At 36.3% G+C, this 21,285-nt stretch overlaps 1 protein-coding gene across 4 annotated transcripts in view; it reads left to right on the forward strand.

Moving 5' to 3' along the window:
- Positions 1-2,831: 2,831 nt before the first annotated feature.
- PHF14 (PHD finger protein 14) overlaps positions 2,832-21,285 on the forward strand; it is a 196,217-nt gene continuing 177,763 nt past the window's right edge. For all 4 annotated transcript variants that reach the window (XM_021689509.2, XM_021689511.1, XM_021689510.1 and 1 more), the window contains exons 1-4: positions 2,832-2,983; positions 3,481-3,591; positions 11,614-12,410; positions 19,544-19,688. In XM_021689509.2, the coding sequence (XP_021545184.2) occupies position 2,983; positions 3,481-3,591; positions 11,614-12,410; positions 19,544-19,688 (1,054 nt within the window). In that variant the 5' untranslated portion in view covers positions 2,832-2,982. The remainder of the gene's footprint in view (positions 2,984-3,480; positions 3,592-11,613; positions 12,411-19,543; positions 19,689-21,285) is intronic.

Consider the following 21,285-nt stretch of genomic DNA (forward strand, 5'->3'; position numbering starts at 1 on the left):
CAGCTGGATCTGGAGTCTGGATTTTGCCATGTAAAGACCTTTAATAAAATCTTTGAAGAAAAAAAAAGACAATCTATTTCTAGAAATTTCTCTTATAGAAACTTGAATGCTAGCTTTTGGAGTGTCTTTTCCGTTTTAGATAATTCAGCATAATTCCTCCCAATGAATCTAGGAGAGTGGAATGTTTGGTTCTCTAACCTCAGAAGTAAAACAATCCTTAGTATGGTTCATGTTTGAAATAGAATGGAAATTAAGTTCCTGAAGTGGAGCTGGTCAATTAAGTTGCTAGGCTTTTAACTGGAGGAATAACAGGTCTGAAGGCCAGTGGGGAGTATTAAGGATTCGATGCCACCTCTGGATCTTGAGAAAATGAGGTGTGGGAGGCTGAGTGGCCTCCAGTTGAGAGGGCTGCAGGGTAACTTTCCATTTTAGACAAGGAAGTGCATGAATGGTCATTGAAAAGGAAGAGGGTTTACTAAGAAGGTTGTACAATTTTGGAATTTAAGTTTCTACAGCACTGTAGAACGGTTTGAGGGGGCACATAGCAGTGGTAGTTTGGTTCAGGGGACTAGAGATTCTTAGAGATTGGAGGAGTTTACATTTTTAGCAGGGATAAGGAACACAGAAAGATGAGGTTGCAATATACTTTGTACAACTACTGTTATGGTGGAATGTCCTGGGACATTAGAAGTAGTCCAGCTTTTGGGGAATTTAACTAGCCAGTCCTTCTTAGCCCTGAGCATTTGCACATGACCTTTCCTTGGTCTGGAACACTTCTGTCTCCTTTTCTCCCTTTCTCAGGTCAGTTCAGACTATGTTTGGCTCTATCACTTTCTCTAGGAAGCCTTCCCTGAGTGCCTTCTCTCCTCTTAGCATGTGTACTCTTTCTCTGGTAGCCTGTCTCACAATATACAGCAATTGTCTTACCTGTTTGTATCCTTATCTGTACCCTAAGTTCTGGAAGGGAAGAGAACTATCTTGCAGGCCGTCCAGCCTCCATGTAATCATTCCAAAATTATACTACTTTGTAGTAAATATTTACTATTTTGTCAAATTTAATATTATAAAATTCAATTCCAGTTCACAAAATAATCTAAGACGTTTCTTTAAAGAGTAAGCTTCACTAAGGCATTATATGATTTGATTCCTATGCATTTATTTTCCCATGTTACAAACACTGCCACTCCATGTTTATGTGTGGAATAAACTAATGAACTGAATCAACTTCATCCAAATCTTTCTCAGTTCTTGATATATAAATTTTTGAATTTTAATACTAGTCAGATTCTAATATTTTAATATAATTTAAAAAGTATTTAACCTGTATGTAAATAAATGTGGTGTTTGAAACTGTTGAAGGACTACCATACCCAGTTGTACATACTGACCTGAGTTTTTATGGTTTTAAAAATTCATCTTAAAAATTAAATTTCCTGGGCGCCTGGGTGGCTCAGTTGGTTAAGCGACTGCCTTCGGCTCAGGTCATGATCCTGGAGTCCCGGGATCGAGTCCCGCATCGGGCTCCCTGCTCGGCAGGGAGTCTCCTTCTCCCTCTGACCCTCCCCCCTCTCATGCTCTATCTCATTCTCTCTCTCAAATAAATAAATAAAATCTTTAAAAAAAAAAATTAAATTTCCTAAGTCAATGCAAGGCATTATTTCACATTCATGTGGACACACATCCTGAGGTAATACACGATATACTTGTGAAATGGGGTATTTTCCCCTAGATGTATTCTCTTAGTAAAATTAAACACTGTGTTTCATTTATATGAAAATGACTACCCACAGTACACTCCTTGTACTAATAGTTAATTAATATAACTAAATTAATGCTTTTTCCCTCTCTTACAGTTGTAATCTTTTTTTTTTTTTTAAGATTTTATTTGATAGAGAGAGACACAGCAAGAGCGGGAACACAAGCAGGGGGAGTGAAAGAGGGAGGAGCAGGCTTCCCGCGGAATAGGTAGCCCGATGCGGGGCTCCATCTCAGGACCCTGGGATCATGACCTGAGCCGAAGGCAGACGCTTAACGACTGAGCCACCCAGGTGTCCCACAGTTGTAATTTTCAAAGCAGCAATCAAAGTCTAATGCGATTCTCACATTTCCCTCTTTCAAGAAATAAATACTCGCACGTTCCAAGGTATTTGAAGCCATGCAATTTGCAGAGGCAGCAGGTAGAATGTTGCTATCCGTATTATTTATGTTTTTGGTAGTAACTTAAGCTAGCAACGCCTCTCTCTGTAAAGTGTACTCCGAGTAACTCCTTAAGAAACAAACACCAGGAACAAACACTGGCCTCCCACGGATTTGGGCGGGGGGTGGAGCCTCAGCGATTTGTGAGAAGAACCGCTCAGGGCCTGGAAGGGCTCTCTGCTCCCGCTCGTCACTACTCGGCTCCGCTCGGCTCTCTCTCGGTTCTCGCTCGGCTCTGTTCGGCTCCTCCTGCAGGAGAGACAGAGAGCGCCTGCAACTCTGGCGCACGCGCTCAGGCCTCTTGCTGCTCTTAGGGGCCCGCTTTGCCGTGTGTTTTCACTTCCTTCTCTTCCGAGCTGTATCCGGGTCGTTGCTTTCTCTATTGTTTCAGGCAAACGACCTCGGACTTTGAAAATTCTGGGTCTTTTGTTGTTTCTGGTGCAGGCTAATAAAGTTTTTCTTTCTTTTATTTTTTTCTAACAGTTTTAACGGAGGAAATTAACTCCCCAGAGCTGCCCGGGCCTGAGGGAGCCTCTGGCACTGGAGCGCCGTGGGAAGGGGCGCGAGCGGCCGGGGCCGGTTCGGCAAGGACTAGGGGGCGGGGTGGGGGGCGGGAGGGGACCTCAGCGCTGCTTTCTAGGCGCCCGGGCCCGGTCGGAGGCGCCGCCGATTTTAAGTAGCATCTTTCGGATTTGTTCCCGCGGTATCAGTCCCAACTTCAGCGCTGCCAAGGCTCTCGCAGCCTCTCTCTAGGTCTCCTCCAAACGACCACCTCACGGATTCCTTAGTAAGTGTGTTGGAGGCCTCCGCCGGGAGAAAGGTGCATTTCAGCCCTTCTAGAAGTCAGGGCCTGTGGGAGCAGGGTGGGGGTGGCAGGTTCTGCTGGAAGCTGGACCTTTCGTGGGCGCTTCCCTTCCACAGTCTGCGGGAATGAACCAAGGCTTCTTTCATTACCTGGGCTTAGCGTTTTCTTTCTGTTGACTGTCTCCGTGTCTGAGGGATTATGAACGAGTCGCAGAAACTTAAGAGGATGTTACGGGGGTCAGCTTTGATTTTGGTTGGCCTAGGTTCGCCTTTGCCACACCCCAGCCTGGAGCCGCCTCTGCTGCTGGCCAGCCCTCCCCAGCCCGTGTGCCCACCCAAGCAAGCTTCCTACACTTTTTGCTGAGAACTGAATTAGACAGATTCCCTGCACGAGGTCATCTGTATCTTCCCTTAGCATCACAGCTGTCCTTTGTGTTTGGCGTGATTATTAATGACGATGTAATGTTTTTCTCTTAACAGTGGATCGCAGCTCCAAGAGGAGGCAGGTGAAGCCTTTGGCAGCTTCTCTGCTAGAAGCTCTCGATTATGATAGTTCAGATGACAGTGATTTTAAAGTTGGAGATGCCTCAGGTAAATGTTTCCTTTTCTTCCCCTTTTCCCAGCTTTCTGGAGGTTGGGCTTATTTTCAGACCCTTTTTAAAAATCGGCTTTGATTAAAATGCCAATTTAAAGTTAAAGCACATAAACTTCATTTATTTTGTCCGTTTGATTTCTCACATTTCCCGAAGATCCTTTCACTAGATCCTATCATTGCTTCTGTTTATATTGATACTCAGATAATTAGCAGGCAGAAAAGAACTTATACTATAGATACCAAAGTGTTTTCTCTGTTCTTTACTCAAAAATAATTTAAGCTTATTTTATGGATAGAGGAAAAAAATATCCGGAAGTCAAATAATATCCTGAGAGTAATGTGAGCCATGAACAGCCCTTAAGCAGGGTTCTTCTCTATTCAGATCACTTGGCACCCTCTGAGGGGAGTTTTGCTTTTTGTCTATTAGCTCCCTTACCAGAATAAAGGTGACCAGAGTAAAAAGTTGTACTTTGTGGTGGGTGTTGGACTTTGTGGATTGGGCTTTTCAAAACTCTCTGAAGTACAAAGATACATGTTTACTCATTATATTTTGTGATTTTAAAAACAAACTTTTAAAAGTCATACGTTCACATTGTACAAGATTGGAAAACAGAAAAATACGGACGGTTTTCCATGGTATCTTCTGTTTATTTTACTTCACATATATAGGTATATACATATAGTTTAATTGCAGGAATCTGAGAATGCACATTTTATGTGAAAAATACTAAAACACACATGTACAATAAAAATTACTTATAATTTTGCCCCTTCTGATGGAAGTTTAAATAAAGACACTTCAGTTTCATCCCTTTAATAATTTTTAAGTGTTCCCCCAGAGAGTTTTCTGTGCTTAGTCATAACTTTCCTTTCCCCCTTTTTTTTTTAACTTCTGCTAGGGATGGTAAGAGATGAAATAAGGTTGTGTTGCCTTTCTGTTATTTAAATAGCATCAACAAGTAGAATTTGCATGGTGATTTACTGAGAACTTTTTATTTCCATAATCTCATTTAACTTTTTTAATAGCTTAGTGAAGGAGATATTGTTTTACAGATAACAGGGCACTTGAGTTCAAAGAACTTGCATGAGGTCACTTAGGCCATAATAGATGTAAATCCTTGTCTTTTGACTCCAAAATTTAACAGTCTTTTTGCTGCAGAAATCCTAAAAGTAAATAGATGTAACCTTAAACTGAAACTACTTGGATGTTGTGACTAATTGAGGTCATTCCCAACAATAAAAAGTTAAGTTTATCTTGATTAATTGTCTTTTAACCTTTGCTTCTCAGCCAGTTTCTCTCCCTTTTATTAGTCAACTTACTGATGTTTGGTACTTCCAAAGGAGGAAAGCAAGGGAAGGGAAAGGAGCCAAAACTTTTTAAGTTCTCTTGGTGAAAATCTTGGTAGATAATATTTTTGGTTAGAATTTAGTTTTGGTCCAGATTGTTAACAGTTACAGTAGTTACTGGGTCTCAGAAGTTACGACTCATTTGAATACCACTATGAAAAAACTCCGAAGCTTAATCTTTAAGTATTCCGTAATTGTTTCTGTGACAATAAATCCTGACTTTGTAGATTTTTTTTCTTTTTGTTTACTGAGTTATAGTCATTCACAGGTATCACTTCTCTTTACAAAGGTTAAAACAATCTAATGATACAAACTGCTTTTTCAAGATAATTTTTGGTATCAAGCTAAGTGGAGATTCCTGACCTTGTTAATCTTAATCAGAGTTGATGGGAATTATCAATTATGTGTGAAAAGTGGGAGGATGAGTTTTGTTAGGCTGATAATTTTTAAAAAAAAATCTCTTCAAAGCACTAAAAAATACATACTTTCTATTCCCTCTTGTCATCATAGCTAGTCTGCTCTATTTGTAATTTACTTCCTTGGGCGCTGTGTAGTTCTTGTTATGTTACTGCAAGGGAGATTATAGTAGTAAATGATTTTGTTTAAAATAGTTAATAATAGAAATTGAATCCTATTTTCCATTCTTGGTTAAGGTGCATCGGGTGTCCTCCATAGCTAACGTGGCTTACTGTAGATTACCAGTGTTCCCTGTTTGAATCCTTTCTTTGCCTGAGGTAGTTGGACTCTTACATGAAATAAAACATTAGACTTATCACTGGTTTTCAGTCATGTTAGAGCTGTGGAATCCCAAACCTACATGTGACTAGATTAAACTGGAGGTGGAGAAATAGTAGCTAATCATCTGTCTGAGCAAAGCTTCTTTCAAAACAATGTCTAGAAATGACTTACTGAATGAACTACTGACTCTCTTAGATTGGTTGGACTTAATTTTTGTTGACAAGATTCTGTGCATCAATTTCTTCTCTTCATTTTGAAATCAGAAATTCCGACTACAAAACTTCTACTTCTCTTCGGCTTTAAGAATATAGACTTCTGAAAGATATTCAACACCTTTGCAGATAAACATAATTTTATTCATGTGTTTCTCAGATAATAAAATAGAAAAAGATAAATATTGCTCAAAAAATGACCTGCCAATAAGATTGTCAAGTGATTGATTTTTGATGGTTAATAACTAAAAGCCTCTGACTTTAGAAAAGTACAAACTGAAAATAGATCATCTTTTCTTTTATCTTTAATGTGAAATTAGAGTTAGATTTCTCATTTTTTTAAAGATTTTTATTTATTCATTTGAGAGAGAGAACAAGCTGTGAGAGGGGCAGGGGGAGAGGGAGAAGCAGGCTCCCTGCTGAGCAGGGAGCCCAGTGTGGAGCTCGATCCCAGGACTCTGGGATCATGACCTGAGTGGAAGGCAGACTCTTAACCACCTGAGCCACCCAGGTGCCCCTAGATTTCTCATTTTTGACTGAGGACAGAGTGCAACCATATTAGAATTATGGTGATAGTCACCAGAAGAACATTATGTGGAGATTTTAAATTGAACCATATGAAATTACCAATTTTAGATTATTGGCAGTTTCATCATTCGACCTAGTTTAAGTGGTTATATTTGAGACTTGGTCCTGGAATTGGGGTTAGGATAGATTGCATTTAGTTATCTGATATGTAAGTGGAATGGTTTTGAAGATGAGTGCATATATGACTTTTATTAAATAAGACAAAATAGCAGTGCTGTGTCCCCTCTAACCTGCTGGCCAAAGTAAGATGATTAACTTTAGATCTTGATCCATAGTTGTTTAATTAGGCCAGATCGCCAGAAAATTAGCTGGAAAAGTCATGCTGAGACTTTGCTTTGGTAGTATTTTGTACTTAATCTAATTTTGGCTAAGTGGATCAAGATAATGGTCATTGATGATACGTAGTTTTGTTTAAGAGCACTTTGCTGGATATTATGGTGAATTCACAAGGAAATATCAGAATAACTAAATAAGTAAAATAACAGATAATACAAAGCATGATTGATTATTTGTATAGTTCAAGTCAAGGAGATAGGACTACTTTAGACTGGATTTATCTAGAACAATTCATTGAGGAGGTAACAGTTGAACTTCGGAACTGAAAGAGAAGCAATCTAGGTGAGGGAAACAATATATTAAGTGTTAGAAGTGTGGAGGCTGGAAAATACTTATACTTTGGAATCAGGATTGAGTAAAAGAATAAAAGAGATGCATCTGGGCAAGTATAATGAGGTCAAATTAAGGCCTTAATTGCTAGACCAGGGTTTCTCAATCTCGGCACTATTGGCATTTGGTGTTGTATAATTCTTTGTAATGATGGCCTGTCCTGTTTACTGTAGAATGTTTAGCAGCATCTGTTTTCTGCTTACTAACTGCCAGTATCATCTTCCTTTCCTGCCCCTACCCCCACCTTCATGGCAATCATTCATTGTCTAAACATTGCCAGTGTTCTCTTTAGGACAGAATTCAAAATTGTTCTTACTTGAGAACCACTGGTCTGGATTTATTCAGAAAATGTTAAATGACACAGTGGAACTAGAGATGATGAGTAGAGGATGAGTTGTGTTGACTGATTGGCTTTTTAAAAAAGAGAAAATACAGGATTAGTCAAAATGGCCCCAAGGTGATAACTGAATAACCAGTAGACTGGTAATCTATTAGGTATTGTGTATATTTATAAATAGTAATTACTATTGCACTAGATCAATGAATGGAATTGTTAATTAAGGTTGATAGACAAAGGTGATTCTTTATATTGCAAAGCTAAAATAAAACTGAATTAAATACTATTTTATTGTTTAATATTTATCATGGGGAAAACTTAAGCATTGAATATTGTGAAGGAATTCTTGAAGATTGTTTTTTTAATTCTGTATCTGTAAAAAATTCCCTAACTTCTGTTAGTTGAAATAGCTATTGCTTGGAGAGATTTTGATATATTGTATATTTGAGAAAGATATCTTTTATTTAACTGAATAGGAAGGAGGGATTTCAATTTTAATTTTTTTCTAAAGAAAAAATTTTATTGTAGAGTTAGAATTACCTTTTTAAAAAAAGATTTTATTAGAGATCGAGAGCATGCGAGCAGGAGCAGGGGGAAGGTGCAGAGGGGAGAGGGAGAAGCAGACTCCTCACTGAGCAGGGAGCCTGATGCGGGGCTGGATCCGAGGACCCCGACCGAGATCATGACCTGAGCCGAAGGTAGATGCTTAACCAACTGAGCCACCCAGTTGCCCCAGAATTACTTCTCTTCTAATGCTAAGAAGCATCTGACTTATTTGAAGTATCTGACTTATTTCTCTAGTCTTATTACCTTTAAAAAAAAAAAAAAGATGTAAAAGTGATGGATTTGGACCATGACACAAGAGTCAGTTTGAATTTGTAATAATAAAGACATTTTTCTTTGTAGCCTACAAAAATAGAATTATAGACAGCCAAAGACTGATTTTTTCATTGTCATTTATGTCAAGCTATGCTTGTAACTAAATATTGTTTATCTCCATCCCTCAAGTGCATATGTATCAAAAAGAAGTGATGACTAATCAGATGAAGTTATTTTTCAGAAATCAAAGATAAAATTTGATATATTCCTGATGCCTGCAGTTGGAGTATGGATAATGTATTATATTTGGAGAATGAAGGGTTGGGTAAGCTACTAGGATTTGGATTTGTGGAAAAATTTCAGATTCATCTAATAATATGTTAACAGATGTAAAGCATTTAAATTTTTTTTTCTTTTCAGATTTCTTCTATTCAGATATGATTACAAAACAAAAACAATCAAAGAGTATCAGTTTCTCCATACTTTTTTTTTTTAAGATTTATTTATTTTTTTGAGGGGAGGAGAGAGAGAGAGAGAGAGCATGCTCACATGTGAGTCAGGGGAAGGGGGAGTCAGGATGAGGGAGTGAGTGAGGGAGTGAGAGACTCACAGGGTGAGTCAGAGGCAGAGGGAGAGGGAGAGAGAATCTTAAGCAGATTCCCCACTGAGTGCAGAGCCCCACGTGGGGCTTGATCCCCTGACCCATGAGATCAAAACCTGAGCCTAAATCACCAGTCAGTTGCTTAACTGGCTGAGCCACCTAGGTGCCCCCCACCCCCATACTTTTAAAAATGATTGGCATTGGCAACAAAAACCAAGACAAAATCATAACAATTCTTAACATTTTGCAAAATTTACCAAGTAATAGTGAAGTTGGATTGGTCTCAGTTTTGATTAGGTACCCACATTTGTGCCCCAGTTATTCTAACTTTTATATCTACTGTTATTTTCATTGGTAAAAATTATTAGAAATATATATTAGAAAAAATTTTTAGAAATAATTTTTAGGTACTTTTATTTTTTTTAAGATTTTATTAATTGAGAGACAGAGGGAGCACGAGCAGGGTGAGAGGCAGAGGGAGAAACAGACACCCTGCTGAGCAGGGAGCCTGATGTGGGGCTCGATCCCAGGACCCTGGGATCATGACCTGAGCCGAAGGCAGACGCTTAACCAACTGAGCCACCCAGGCACCCCTTTTTAGGTACTTTAAAAATTATCTCTCTTAATTATGCCATTGCTTGCAAGATGTTCCAGTCTTCTGTAGTCAATATGCATAGAGACTCTTTTTGCCTTAGAAGTGTTTGGTCAACTCTGCTTATTATTTATTAGATTCTTATCTAAAAAATATCTAGAAATTGTTGATTATTATTTGTTTTTTTTTTTTTTACCAGAAGTAGTTTTTCTTGGTAGGTTGGGTTTAATTATGAGTGGTCTTAAAAAAATCATAATTTTCTTAATGATTTGTATAACTGTTGGACTGAAAAGAAGTTACCTAGTTGTGGGTGATACTGGATTCACACTCTGAAATTCAAGAAGCTTACAAATCCAAAGATGTTTCCTAAGTTTGGTACAAACTTGTTTTTGGTAAAACCTAACTGGAAATGATAGTTTATTTGTAGTGTTTCCTTAAATATTTGTAAATATTTATACTTTTCACTGCAGAAATGTGTTTGATTATAGGATAGTGCCATAGATCTCACTGGAGATTTTTAAGTGTAATATATTGTGTATATACCATGCTTCCCTTCTAAAATCTGAAAACAAAATCAAAATTCTGAAAGATATCTGGCTCCATAAGTTTCAAATAAGGTATTGTTGACCTATATGATATTGTTCTCGTGTCCTGTCTAAGATTGTTTAGGATGAGAGTGTTTTTTCACAACAGTTTTGAATAAGCTGTGGGTTCCTGCGTGGTAATCTTGAGATTGACAATTATTTTGTAGGGCCAGTCAATATCTATTGTATGTTAGTCTGTATTTTTAATCGATTTAACTTGCAGGATTTTTTTTTTTTTTTTTGTCTTTTAGCCATTTGTAAAGGATTTTTAGGATATTTTAGATACCAGATACTAATTGCAACTTTCTTTACTTTTTTTTTTTTTTAACTTTCTTTACTTTTAATGTCCATTTAATTATAGTAGCTAAGGCTGGTTGAGTTAATAGAAATTAAAATGGTGTGGAAACAATAGACTTTTTTCACCATTTTATTATTATCCTTTTCTTAGTTATAGGCTCAAAGAATGTATCACCCTACAGGTTTTACTATAGTTGTTGACCATGACCTGACTGTGACTAGTTGTTTCTTCTTTAAGCTCCCCTTCCTTTTTTTTCTCCTTCTTGTTATTTCAGATTTTAGATTTTTATTTATTTGATTAGGTGTAAAGAGGATCAGAAGGTTACTGAGTAGTGTTGGGCCAAGATGGCCTGCGCTGCCCTAGGCAGGAATGGAAGAAACTTGCTAGAAAGCTTGTAGTTCTGCATGAACTTTTTAATAGTCTAAGCCTATCTTTTTAGCGACTACCATGGTTGCTCATTTCCAAGATGGATTCGTTTTTAAAAAATTATTAATTTCTTTCATTCTGGGGGGTGTCGTAGTTACTGCCTAGAATTTTTGAAAGTTTAGGTGGCTCTAATTGATATGAACAGTATCCTGATAGCAGGAAAATTGATAACTGCTCTTGCAACTTCCATTTACTGTGCCAGTGCTGCTGTCTCCTTTCACCTGTGAACTTGATACTCCTAAAATTGATTAGTATGTAAGGGATGTTGACTATCATAAATAACCTGTGTTCATTTTTGCTGAGTAAAGAGTAAAATAAATGAGACCAAGTTTTTTGGGCCAGGTTTTTCTTGTTCTGAATGTGACTCAACGCTTGTAAGTTCATACAGTTTATGAAACGAAGATGGAAGAGAAGAAGAATTTGGTCTGTATTATATCATTAAGTTAAAATCAAGTGCCCAATTTAAAAAGAAGCACCTTTACTTTTAGAAAAAAAGATTGTTTCTAGGGTACCAAATATAGCATGAGCCATTTGACACAAAATAGTGCTCCTCTTTTTAAAGCATATTTTAATTTAGAGTTACATTTATTCATCTTCATTAGTGCTATATTGAATTAGAACCATTATACCAACTTCATTGATTTATTATTTAATCAGGTTGGGAATGTCTACCATTCTTTGACTTAAATTTGTTTATATTGTTTTGCAAGTTACTCACAAATTTTGGTGGTTTCATTTGTGTCAGCGTTGTGTGTGTGTGTGTGTATGTATATACATATGTGTGGTTTTTTTTTCTCATATTTTCAACAGATTCTGAAGGGAGTGGTAATGGAAGTGAAGATCCTTCAAAGGACAGTGGAGAAGGTTCCGGTAGTGATTCTGAAGAAAATATTTTAGAAGAAGAACTGAATGAAGATATTAAAGTAAAAGAAGAACAACTTAAAAATTCTGCAGAGGAAGAAATACTGTCATCAGAAAAACAGTTAATTAAAATGGAAAAGAAGGAGGAAGAAGAGAATGGAGAAAGACCTAGAAAGAAAAAGGAGAAAGAGAAAGAAAAGGAAAAAGAGAAGGAGAAAGAAAAGGAGAAAGAGAAGGAGAGAGAGGATAAAGAAAAAGCAACAGTATCTGATGCTGTGGCTGCTTCTGCTGCTTCCACCACACCAGCCACAAGTCCTCCTGCTGTTAACGCATCTCCTTCAGTCCCCACTACGACAACCACTACAGAGGAACAAGTCAGTGAGCCAAAAAAGTGGAACCTTCGTCGAAATCGACCACTTTTGGATTTTGTATCCATGGAAGAGCTGAATGATATGGATGACTATGACAGTGAAGATGACAATGATTGGCGACCTACTGTAGTAAAGAGAAAGGGGAGATCTGCATCTCAGAAAGAAGGAAGTGATGGAGACAATGAGGATGATGAAGATGAGGGAAGTGGGAGTGATGAGGATGAGAATGATGAAGGCAATGATGAAGATCATAGCAGCCCTGCCAGTGAAGGGGGTTGCAAGAAGAAGAAGAGTAAAGTTCTTAGCAGAAACAGTGCTGATGATGAGGAACTGACCAATGATAGCCTGACACTATCTCAAAGCAAGAGTAATGAGGTAGATCAACCCAATTTTTATGATATCTGTCTGTCTGGGGAAAAGGGAATTCTTCTCTAAACCATTCTACTCATTATATTAAGTAGCTTCCTTGAAATCCTATTTATAGACAGCTGTGGGAGTGAATGAGCGCCCTAACTGTAACATTTATTCATTTGGTCCAACCAGCCTTTATTGAGTATCTACTATTTGTCACCGTCCTCAAGGAGCTCATAATCACCGTCCTCAAGGAGCTCACAGTCTTTGTAGTTAGAGAAATATTTTTACATCCATAGACTAGGAATATGGTAGTTTTCCTTTCCTTTCCCCTTTCTGTCCTCTCACCCCATTCTTCATAGGACTGCTGAATGGTGCTGAGTGGAGTATGAAAACAGAGGTCACCTTTGTTTCAACTTAGCTATGTCCACATGAAAATTTAGACTTCTAGACTACTTTAGAGCAGGACAACAAACCGCTTAATGATTGCCTCAGACTTTTAGAGATTGATTTTAAGGTTAATTCCTTTACCAGTTGTAGCACTCATCATCTGAATAGTCACCAAGTCTTTGCTTTAAATGTATGGGAGTAAATAAGAACTATATGTTTACATATATTTAGTGAATAAGTTCTCTCTACAAAGAAATGAAAAAGAAAAATCAAACACTCCTATCATAAGACAAACATTTCTTTCCTAAAACTACAGTAATGACTCAGTTCTTCCACTTGAAGTTCTACTACCGAAAGTTAGGTTTGTCCTTTGGGCCCAAGATGCAACATTCAAGATTCTTCAGTCAAACACATTTGTGTCTCTTTGTCTGTGTGTTTATGTATATGTTTTTCTTCAAAAGCAAGATTGAGTTGTCGTCTTACATGTAGATGTACCTGTTACATCAACATGTAGAACTATAATAATTAAGTTTGTCATTTCTGTTAATGCATTTGTCGTCACAGAAATTCAGTTCTTTAGCAAGCACTTATTTTTTGTTTTTTCATATCATTGAAAAAGGTTAAACTGGTAGAAGGATTTTCCTTCTATGCTGTATTCTTTTACATTTCTTCTACTTACAAGTTTTACATAGCAGTGATTACCTATTTTAAGTAAGTTTCATTTAAAAACTTGGTGATTTTTTTCTTGCCAAAATAATAAGTAACAGGCTCTGAGGGGCTTATATGTCAGTAGTGATGAAACAGCAGGTTATAATAAATATATATATTATAAACATTGGTTAACTTCTAGGTTATCCACTTTCATATGAAGAATGTTGCCTGCCTCCAGTGCTATCTATCTAAATTCTTATCTTTAGGTAACGGGAAATTGTCATTTGGAATATAATACAATATTTATATGCTGTAGCACAAACAGTTCCATATTCCCAGTGCCAATTTAGGGAAATAGAAATACGGAAAAATCAGTTGTTCATATGTGATGTAGGCTTGTATCCAGTTTATTTTATAGCATTTAGTAGTCGATATCTACTGAATAAGATTACCTTTGGCAGCATTACTTTCTTCATTTTTATTAGGCTGACATTCACAAAAGTAGGCTGGCTAATGATAAAGGCAGAGTTAGATTTTATGTGATGGTGTGGGGAATACCTGCAGGTGTTTAGGAATTTGCCAGGTAAAATGTATACATATTATCCATTTGTTAATAATCTGTAATACATAAAATATTGCTTAGGAGGTTGTAGACTGTCCTTTATGATGCATTGGAAGGCCACATGTGCTGTTCAGGTTTTTTTCTACCAGGAGAGACTTTAGTAAATAATGGGACTTCATATATTTAGGTTAAGTCCCAAAGGAATGTGATTCCAGAGCATTTCTTGGAAATGTGCCTCCATAAAGTTGTCCAGAACTTTCTTCTTACAGTAGCTAAATTAATCTCTCTTGTTAATTTATGTTAATTTTCCTTTTGTTCTACCTTCTGCAGAAATGCAGAAGAACTGATAGAAAGTTAATTTTAACTCAATAATATTCTACCCGAAATCTTGGTAACTGTTTTCCCCAACACCAGTAATTTTTGATGATTCTACTTCTATTTGTCACTCAAATTAGATGACAAATTTTAATAAACAATAATCGGGATTATTATTTTATCTTACATTTCTAAATTTCCTGTTCATATGCTCTTGATTTTGTAAAAAAGATGACTAATGGTAATTCTTGTTGCTTTATGGCCATTGTTTGTATCTTAATCTTCTTGGTCATTTTAGGTAGATACTTTGGCATTAAGGTATCAATTATCTTTTAGTTAATACAGATATATTTGATTATATTTGAAGTTTTATTTTTCTCTTTTACTTTAGGTTTTCAAGTACTGCTTTTAGTAGAGATAGCTGAAAGTGTGGTTTTAGAAATACATAATTGAATTATATTTAGTTTATAAACAGCAAACTTTCTTGGCTGTTACGTCAAGTGCTTTTATAGGGAAATGATGTTGGACATCATGTAAGTGATGTCAGAAGCTTTAATAATTTTGAAGTTTTTTAGGGAATTTGATTTTTTTCTTTTGAGCGCGGGCCTTTTATTGACTCTTAAGGGACTCGATCCCAGGACCCTGGGATTATGACCTGAGCCGAAGGCAGATGCTTAACCATCTGAGCCACCCAGGTACCCTGTAGGGTATAGCTTTTGTTATTTACCATTTCAAATTAAAACTGAGGAATTTCAAAAATTAAGACATACAGAAGCATACAGGTTGTCAGATTGATGACCCTATCCCCTGTTGTATAGTTCTGGAAGACTACATCATAAATGCATGAGAGAGAGTGAAAAAGGCAAACAACCTCAGTATTAGTATGAAAATAGCCTTTAGCTTGTGGACCCTATGAAGCAGAGTCCCATAGACCACACATTGAGAACTGCTGTTCTACAATTGGACATTTGATAAACCTACATTTTCTACATATGGACACTTTCCTTGGCCTATAGAATTAATGACATTTTTTGAATTTAGTGCAGTCTGAACAATCCCCTTGGAGTATCATTATATGCCACTTTCAAACTTTTATCTTGATGCTTTTGAGATTAACTGATGTTATATTGCTTTTTGGTTTTCTGAAGTAAATCTTTTGGGGATGGGTGTGTAGCATTTTCAGAGAATGGTTCACATTTTCTGAAGTAAATCTTTTGGGGATGGGTGTATAGCATTTTCAGAGTATGGTTCACATTTTCAGGACTTTGGAACTAGAGCTTTGGTTGAGGATTAATATTTGATAGAAGATAATTTAGTAGAAATTTTCAGGTGGAAGTTTTTTGGTTTCTTTTCATAAAAGGCTCTCTTATGTTAAATGGATTATTAGATGTTAAATGGATGTGAAGAAATGGCGATTGTCATCTGATTTTTGGTAATTAAAATTTTTGCCAAAATTTATAAATAGCCACTTCTATTTGGGGTTTCTGACTTAAGTATCAATTGCTTTTTATACATTTCAAAATAAAACAGCTGCTTTTTTTTTTTTTAAGATTTTATTTACTTGAGAGAGAATAAGCAGTGGGGAGGGGCAGAGGTAGAGAGAGAGAGAGAGAGAGAGAGAATCAAATTCTCTGATGGTGGGGCTACATCCCAGGACCCCGGGATCATGACCTGAGCCAAAGGCAGATGCTTAACCGACTGACCACCAAGGCACCCCAGAACTGCTTTTTTTTTTTTAAAGATTTTATTTACTGGAGAGAGAGAGAGAGCACAAGCAGGGGGGAAGGGTAGAGGGAGAAGCAGACTCCCCGCCAAGCAGGGAGCCCAATGTAGGACTTGATCCCAGGACCCTGGGATCATTGACCTGAGCCAAAGGCAGATGCTTAACCAGCTGAGCCACCCAGGCGCCCTTAAAACAACTGCTTTAATACATAAAAAGATAGTTCGAAATATTGTACAAAAATTACTTCAGATTCTTGAGAATTTAATTTTCTTTAAAAACTTGGAGACCTATTGCTCAAACTTTTTGGTGTAGTAAGTTTTTCTCATATTCAGAGCAATAGGATTCTTTTAATTCTTGTTTTGCATGAAGTGTTCAGGAATTCCCTTTTATTAAACACACATAAAACTTAGAATTTACCCTGTTGTATATTATTATTTATAATCATCTTTGTGGATTACATAAATAAACACTAACCCATGGACAATATCATTTTAGGTGTAAATTTTAAATCCCAAGGGAAAAAATGAATTAGTTTACTATAGTCATTGGTTTATTACTGTAGTGCCCCATTTATTCTTCTAATTGCCCTTACATTCCATTAAGTTATGACATAATATTAAAGTTCTATCCTAGGTGATACTCTTGTGCCATTCAAAACCTACTTTCCCAATTCTTATTTTTATGTAAAAACCATATTTTCAAATAATACATTTTTTGGTAAAAACTTTAGCTTGACTATTTTGCCCAGAAGCTAAAAAAATGATACACATCTTCAGAAATATGCTGATAAAAATTGTTACTAAATTTGCTTTTATATTCTGATAAGTGTGCTCAAACCCTTATTTGATGTATTAAAGACAACTTGGAACATAATTTTTTAAGAGAATGTGTTACTAAGATTTTCCCACTGAAGCATTATCTGTCAGTCATTTATTTGGTGGGGCTCAAGTTCCCCCCATTTCTCTCTCTTTGCATTACATTTCTGGTAAGAGTCTCAAATGATGGGGATCCCAGAAATACCAGTTGATTTTGTTTTCTCTGCCTCTAAATGATAGTATGTGTAGAGAGAAATTGTACAGATACACAATTTAGACATTTATTGTTTTTTCTGAGCAAAATGGAAGAACAGGGAAATAATGGAATTAGAGCTACCTATTAATGCTTGTTTTTCTGATCCATAGAAATTTACTTGTTCCCCACATGGGCAAACCTTTTTTTAAGGGCTCATTCGTTGTAATTCCACCAGAAAAGTATTGACAGAACCCATTTTACACGAGTAGCCTGTCAATCATCAAACTCTGGTTATTGGCTAGATCTTTTTCTAGTTTGTGATTTTTTTTTTTTTAACCTAGATGTGGTATTTTGGAAAAAAAGTCTTTTGGGACTTAGCATAGGAAAATATTTAAAGTAGCAGTACTTATTGAGGGTCACAACTTTTGGGGGGATTCCAAGGAAGATTCCTCAGTATAATAAATGATCAGCTCATATTCCTCTTCTTGAACCACCTACAAAGAACTAGGAAAGGAGAATGGAAATGAACATTATTATTGAGTACCTAGTATATCTCAGGAACATTTTTACCATACAATTATCTTAATTTTCACAACAGTCTCATCAGGTAGTTACTGCTTTTGCCATCCCATTTTACAGATGAGAAAACTGTTGCTTCGAGGTTCAACAGTTATTAAATGAGAACTGAGAATGAAACCCAAGAACATTAGACTTTAAGTCAAATGCTTTTAAATTTGAAGCATAGCTAATGGGGTGAACATTTGGGTAGGTTTTCGTTTTGCTCAATGTACGAAAGTACTATAAACCATGAGTTTTCTTTTTAGGAAGGTTTTACCTTTATTTGGTACTCATGTCCAAAGCTCACAAACTACTTTGGTTTTTTAACAAAGAGGAGCAAAAAAAAAAAAAAAAAAACAAAATATACAATTTTATTTTATTTTTTTAAAGGTAAGTATTTTTTTTTTTTCAAGATTTTATTATTATTTATTTGACAGAGAGAGACCCAACAAGATAGGGAACACAAGCAGGGGGAATGGGAGAGGGAGAAGCAGGCTTTCCGAGGAGCACGGAGCCCGATGTAGGGCTCGATCCCAGCGTCCTGGGATCATGACCTGAGCCGAAGGCAGATACCCAACGACTGAGCCACCCAGGCACCCCAAAATACACAATTTTATAGTACTAGGATTCTCTAGAGCAAGGACACCACCTCCTTGTTGACTTTGCATTCTTTTCTGATTTGTTTTACAGATATCTGCAAGTTTAGATGTATAACACAGAATTTAAAAAAAAATGTTATTGATGTGACATTCAAATGTCATTCAGATGTCATTTACAGATTGCTATGAAATGATGACTCTACATGTTACCTGTGGATGTTGGTCTGTTTAAAAGAATATAAAAAAAGTGGTTAGGTTCTTAAATGAAAACATAAACTCAAGTGCTATCTTATATAATGCCCAGTCTAATAATATAAGAATCATTATATTGTTAATCATTTCAAGTTTAAATCTGTAATGCAGTTTAAACAAAGCAAATTCTTTTCCTTCTTGAAATTTTATCTTTATTATGTCTTCCTTTTTCCTTTTATATTATAGTTAGCTCAATATCTTTATTATCAGTTTATACTAGATTTTTTTTTTTAAGATTTTCTTTATTCATGAGAGACAGAGAGAGGGAGGGAGGCAGAGGGAGAAGCAGGCTCTCCGCGGAGCAGGGAGCCCAACGTGGGACTCGATCCCAGGACCCTGGGATCATGACCCAATCTGAAGGCAGATGCTCAACCGACTGAGTCAGGCACCCTATACTAGATATTTCTTGATACAAACCTAATAGAATACTTAACGCTTTAGCAACTAGACAACCTGGATCCTTTTTTAGATGGTTTTCTGTACCTGTATATACAGATATGCCTTTGCAGGCTCTCTTGGATCTATCATCCAGTAGTTTGATGACCTGAAACTTCTGAATTCCTCAGCAGTTAAGGAGTATAGAGTCTGTAATTATGCCATCACGTACATATTTGCTTATATGTTATCTTGGATTGATTTTTTCTTGTTTGATATATGTGTGTCTTGTCTCCCTTAAGGCAGGATTATAAGCTTCCAAAGTGTAGGAACCATGTCTTATACTTTTTAAGTCCATTGTAGGATTAATAATTACCTGGGGGTTGATTTTTCTTTTCTTCTAGTTTAAGGGTCAGACTATAATCCAGAATGGCAAAGCAGATGAAGAGTCGTCAGTTGTATGCTTGCTCTTTGATTTCTTAAAGGAGGGAGAATATGGAACTTGCAGAGAAAATGAAAAGTTAAAAGGTGCTTAGAGGGTCATTTGACAAAGAGATGGACTTTTCAAGTGTTTTGAAATTACTAAATTTCAAACTAAATTACTAAAATAATGGAGAGTGCAGCATAATTTTAGAAATGCATAAAACAACTTTGAGGATTATAGTTATTAAAATTATTTTTTAATTTAAATATGTGATTTTCTGGTATGTTTTAATATTAGGACTCGCTGATTCTTGAGAAGAGTCAAAACTGGAGTTCTCAAAAAATGGACCACATTCTGATTTGCTGTGTTTGTCTTGGAGATAATAGCGAGGATGCTGATGAAATAATTCAGTGTGACAATTGTGGCATTACAGTCCATGAAGGTAATTTTGCTTTGTTTTGTCTCCTTTTTGAAACAGCTAATTGACACTGAATATAAATAAGTAAAATCAGCTCTTTTACATTTGTACTGTTGTAAAGTTTCTCTATAGTATTTCATGGTTTTTCAGTTGAAGTAGGACATATTGAATCCTCAAAGTATCCTGGGTGTTATTTTTCGGGTTATGTTAATTTAAAATGTGTTTTAAATAACTGAAATAGAAATACTATATGGAAATCACAGTATTTCTTTGAAAATCAGTGTTATGATAGTTTGCTCAATGGCATTTGTTTCAAATGAAATTTAGATACAGGGAAAAGTCTAGTATGTTAGCCTGGTAGATAATGTATTTAAAAAATTACATTCTGAATCTAGTGATACATAGTTTTTTCTTTTGTGGATATAATTTTTAATTTTAAACTTGAGTATTTAGAGAGATTATTTTTTAAAATCTGAAATAGAAGCTAATATATTGAAAATACTTTTCCCAATTATTTTTGAACCTCTTTTGTTAGGTTTTTTTGCTTGTTTTTTCACTTAAAAATTTTTTTTATTTTGACATAATTTCTGACTTACAGAAAACTTTTTTAAGAGTACTACAAAGAATTCCCATATACTCTTCACTCAGATTTCCCAAATGGTAACGTTTTGCTGTTTTATTTTCTCTGATACAACAATTTTGTTTTCAACTCTTATGAGAATAAACTGTAGACATAACGTCCCCTTCTACCACTAAATACCTCAGTGTGTATTTCTTAACAAGGGCATTTTCTTACATAACCATATAATTATCAAAGTCAGGAACTTAGCGTTGTTTGAATTCAGCTATCTAATCTACTAACTCTGTTCACATTTTGCCAATTATCCCTATAATGTCCACTCTAGCAAAATAAAATCCAGATTTATGCATTGCATTCAGTCATTATGTCTATTTGGTCACCTTTAATCTAGAATATTTCTTGAGTCCTTGCGTTTCATGCCGTTGGCATTTTTGAAGAATACAGGCCAGTTCATTTATAGAATGTCCTTAATACTAGTTTTTTCTTTTCTCATGGTTAGATTCAGGTGACATGCTTTTGGCAGAAATGCCACAGAAGTTATGTTGTGTTTTCAGTGTATCCTGTTAAGAAGCACATAGTACTTAACTTTTCCCATTACTGGTGATGTTACTTATCACTTGGTCGAGAGGGTATCTTTCAGGTTTCTCTCTGGTAAAGTTATTATTTCTTCCTCTCAGTTAATTTTTTCCTGCAGGGCCACAATCACCGCAGAACAGTTTTTCTGTGGCCTTGTCCTTACCGCTCTTTTGGTGTTACAGCCCTTCTTCCAAATAGTTCTGGGAGTCTGCTGGGCTTAGGAGCCTGCAGAGCCTGTGCTGCTTCAGCCAGCACCCTCTTGCCGTCGTATAAAGCTGCACTTCTTGCTGCTAAGGCTCACTATAGAAATGTCGCCTATTCATCCTACTCATTCACTTATTTTTTTCAGTCATGTTTGTTGAGTACCTTCTATGTGCTAGGCATTCTGAAGATTTTAGGCAAGTAAAATAAACTATAGAAATTGCTGACCTCATGGAGCTTAATATCTAGTAAGACAGGCAATGA

Source organism: Neomonachus schauinslandi, chromosome 12 (assembly GCF_002201575.2).
Source record: "Neomonachus schauinslandi chromosome 12, ASM220157v2, whole genome shotgun sequence".
NCBI classification, from domain to species: Eukaryota; Metazoa; Chordata; class Mammalia; order Carnivora; family Phocidae; genus Neomonachus; species Neomonachus schauinslandi.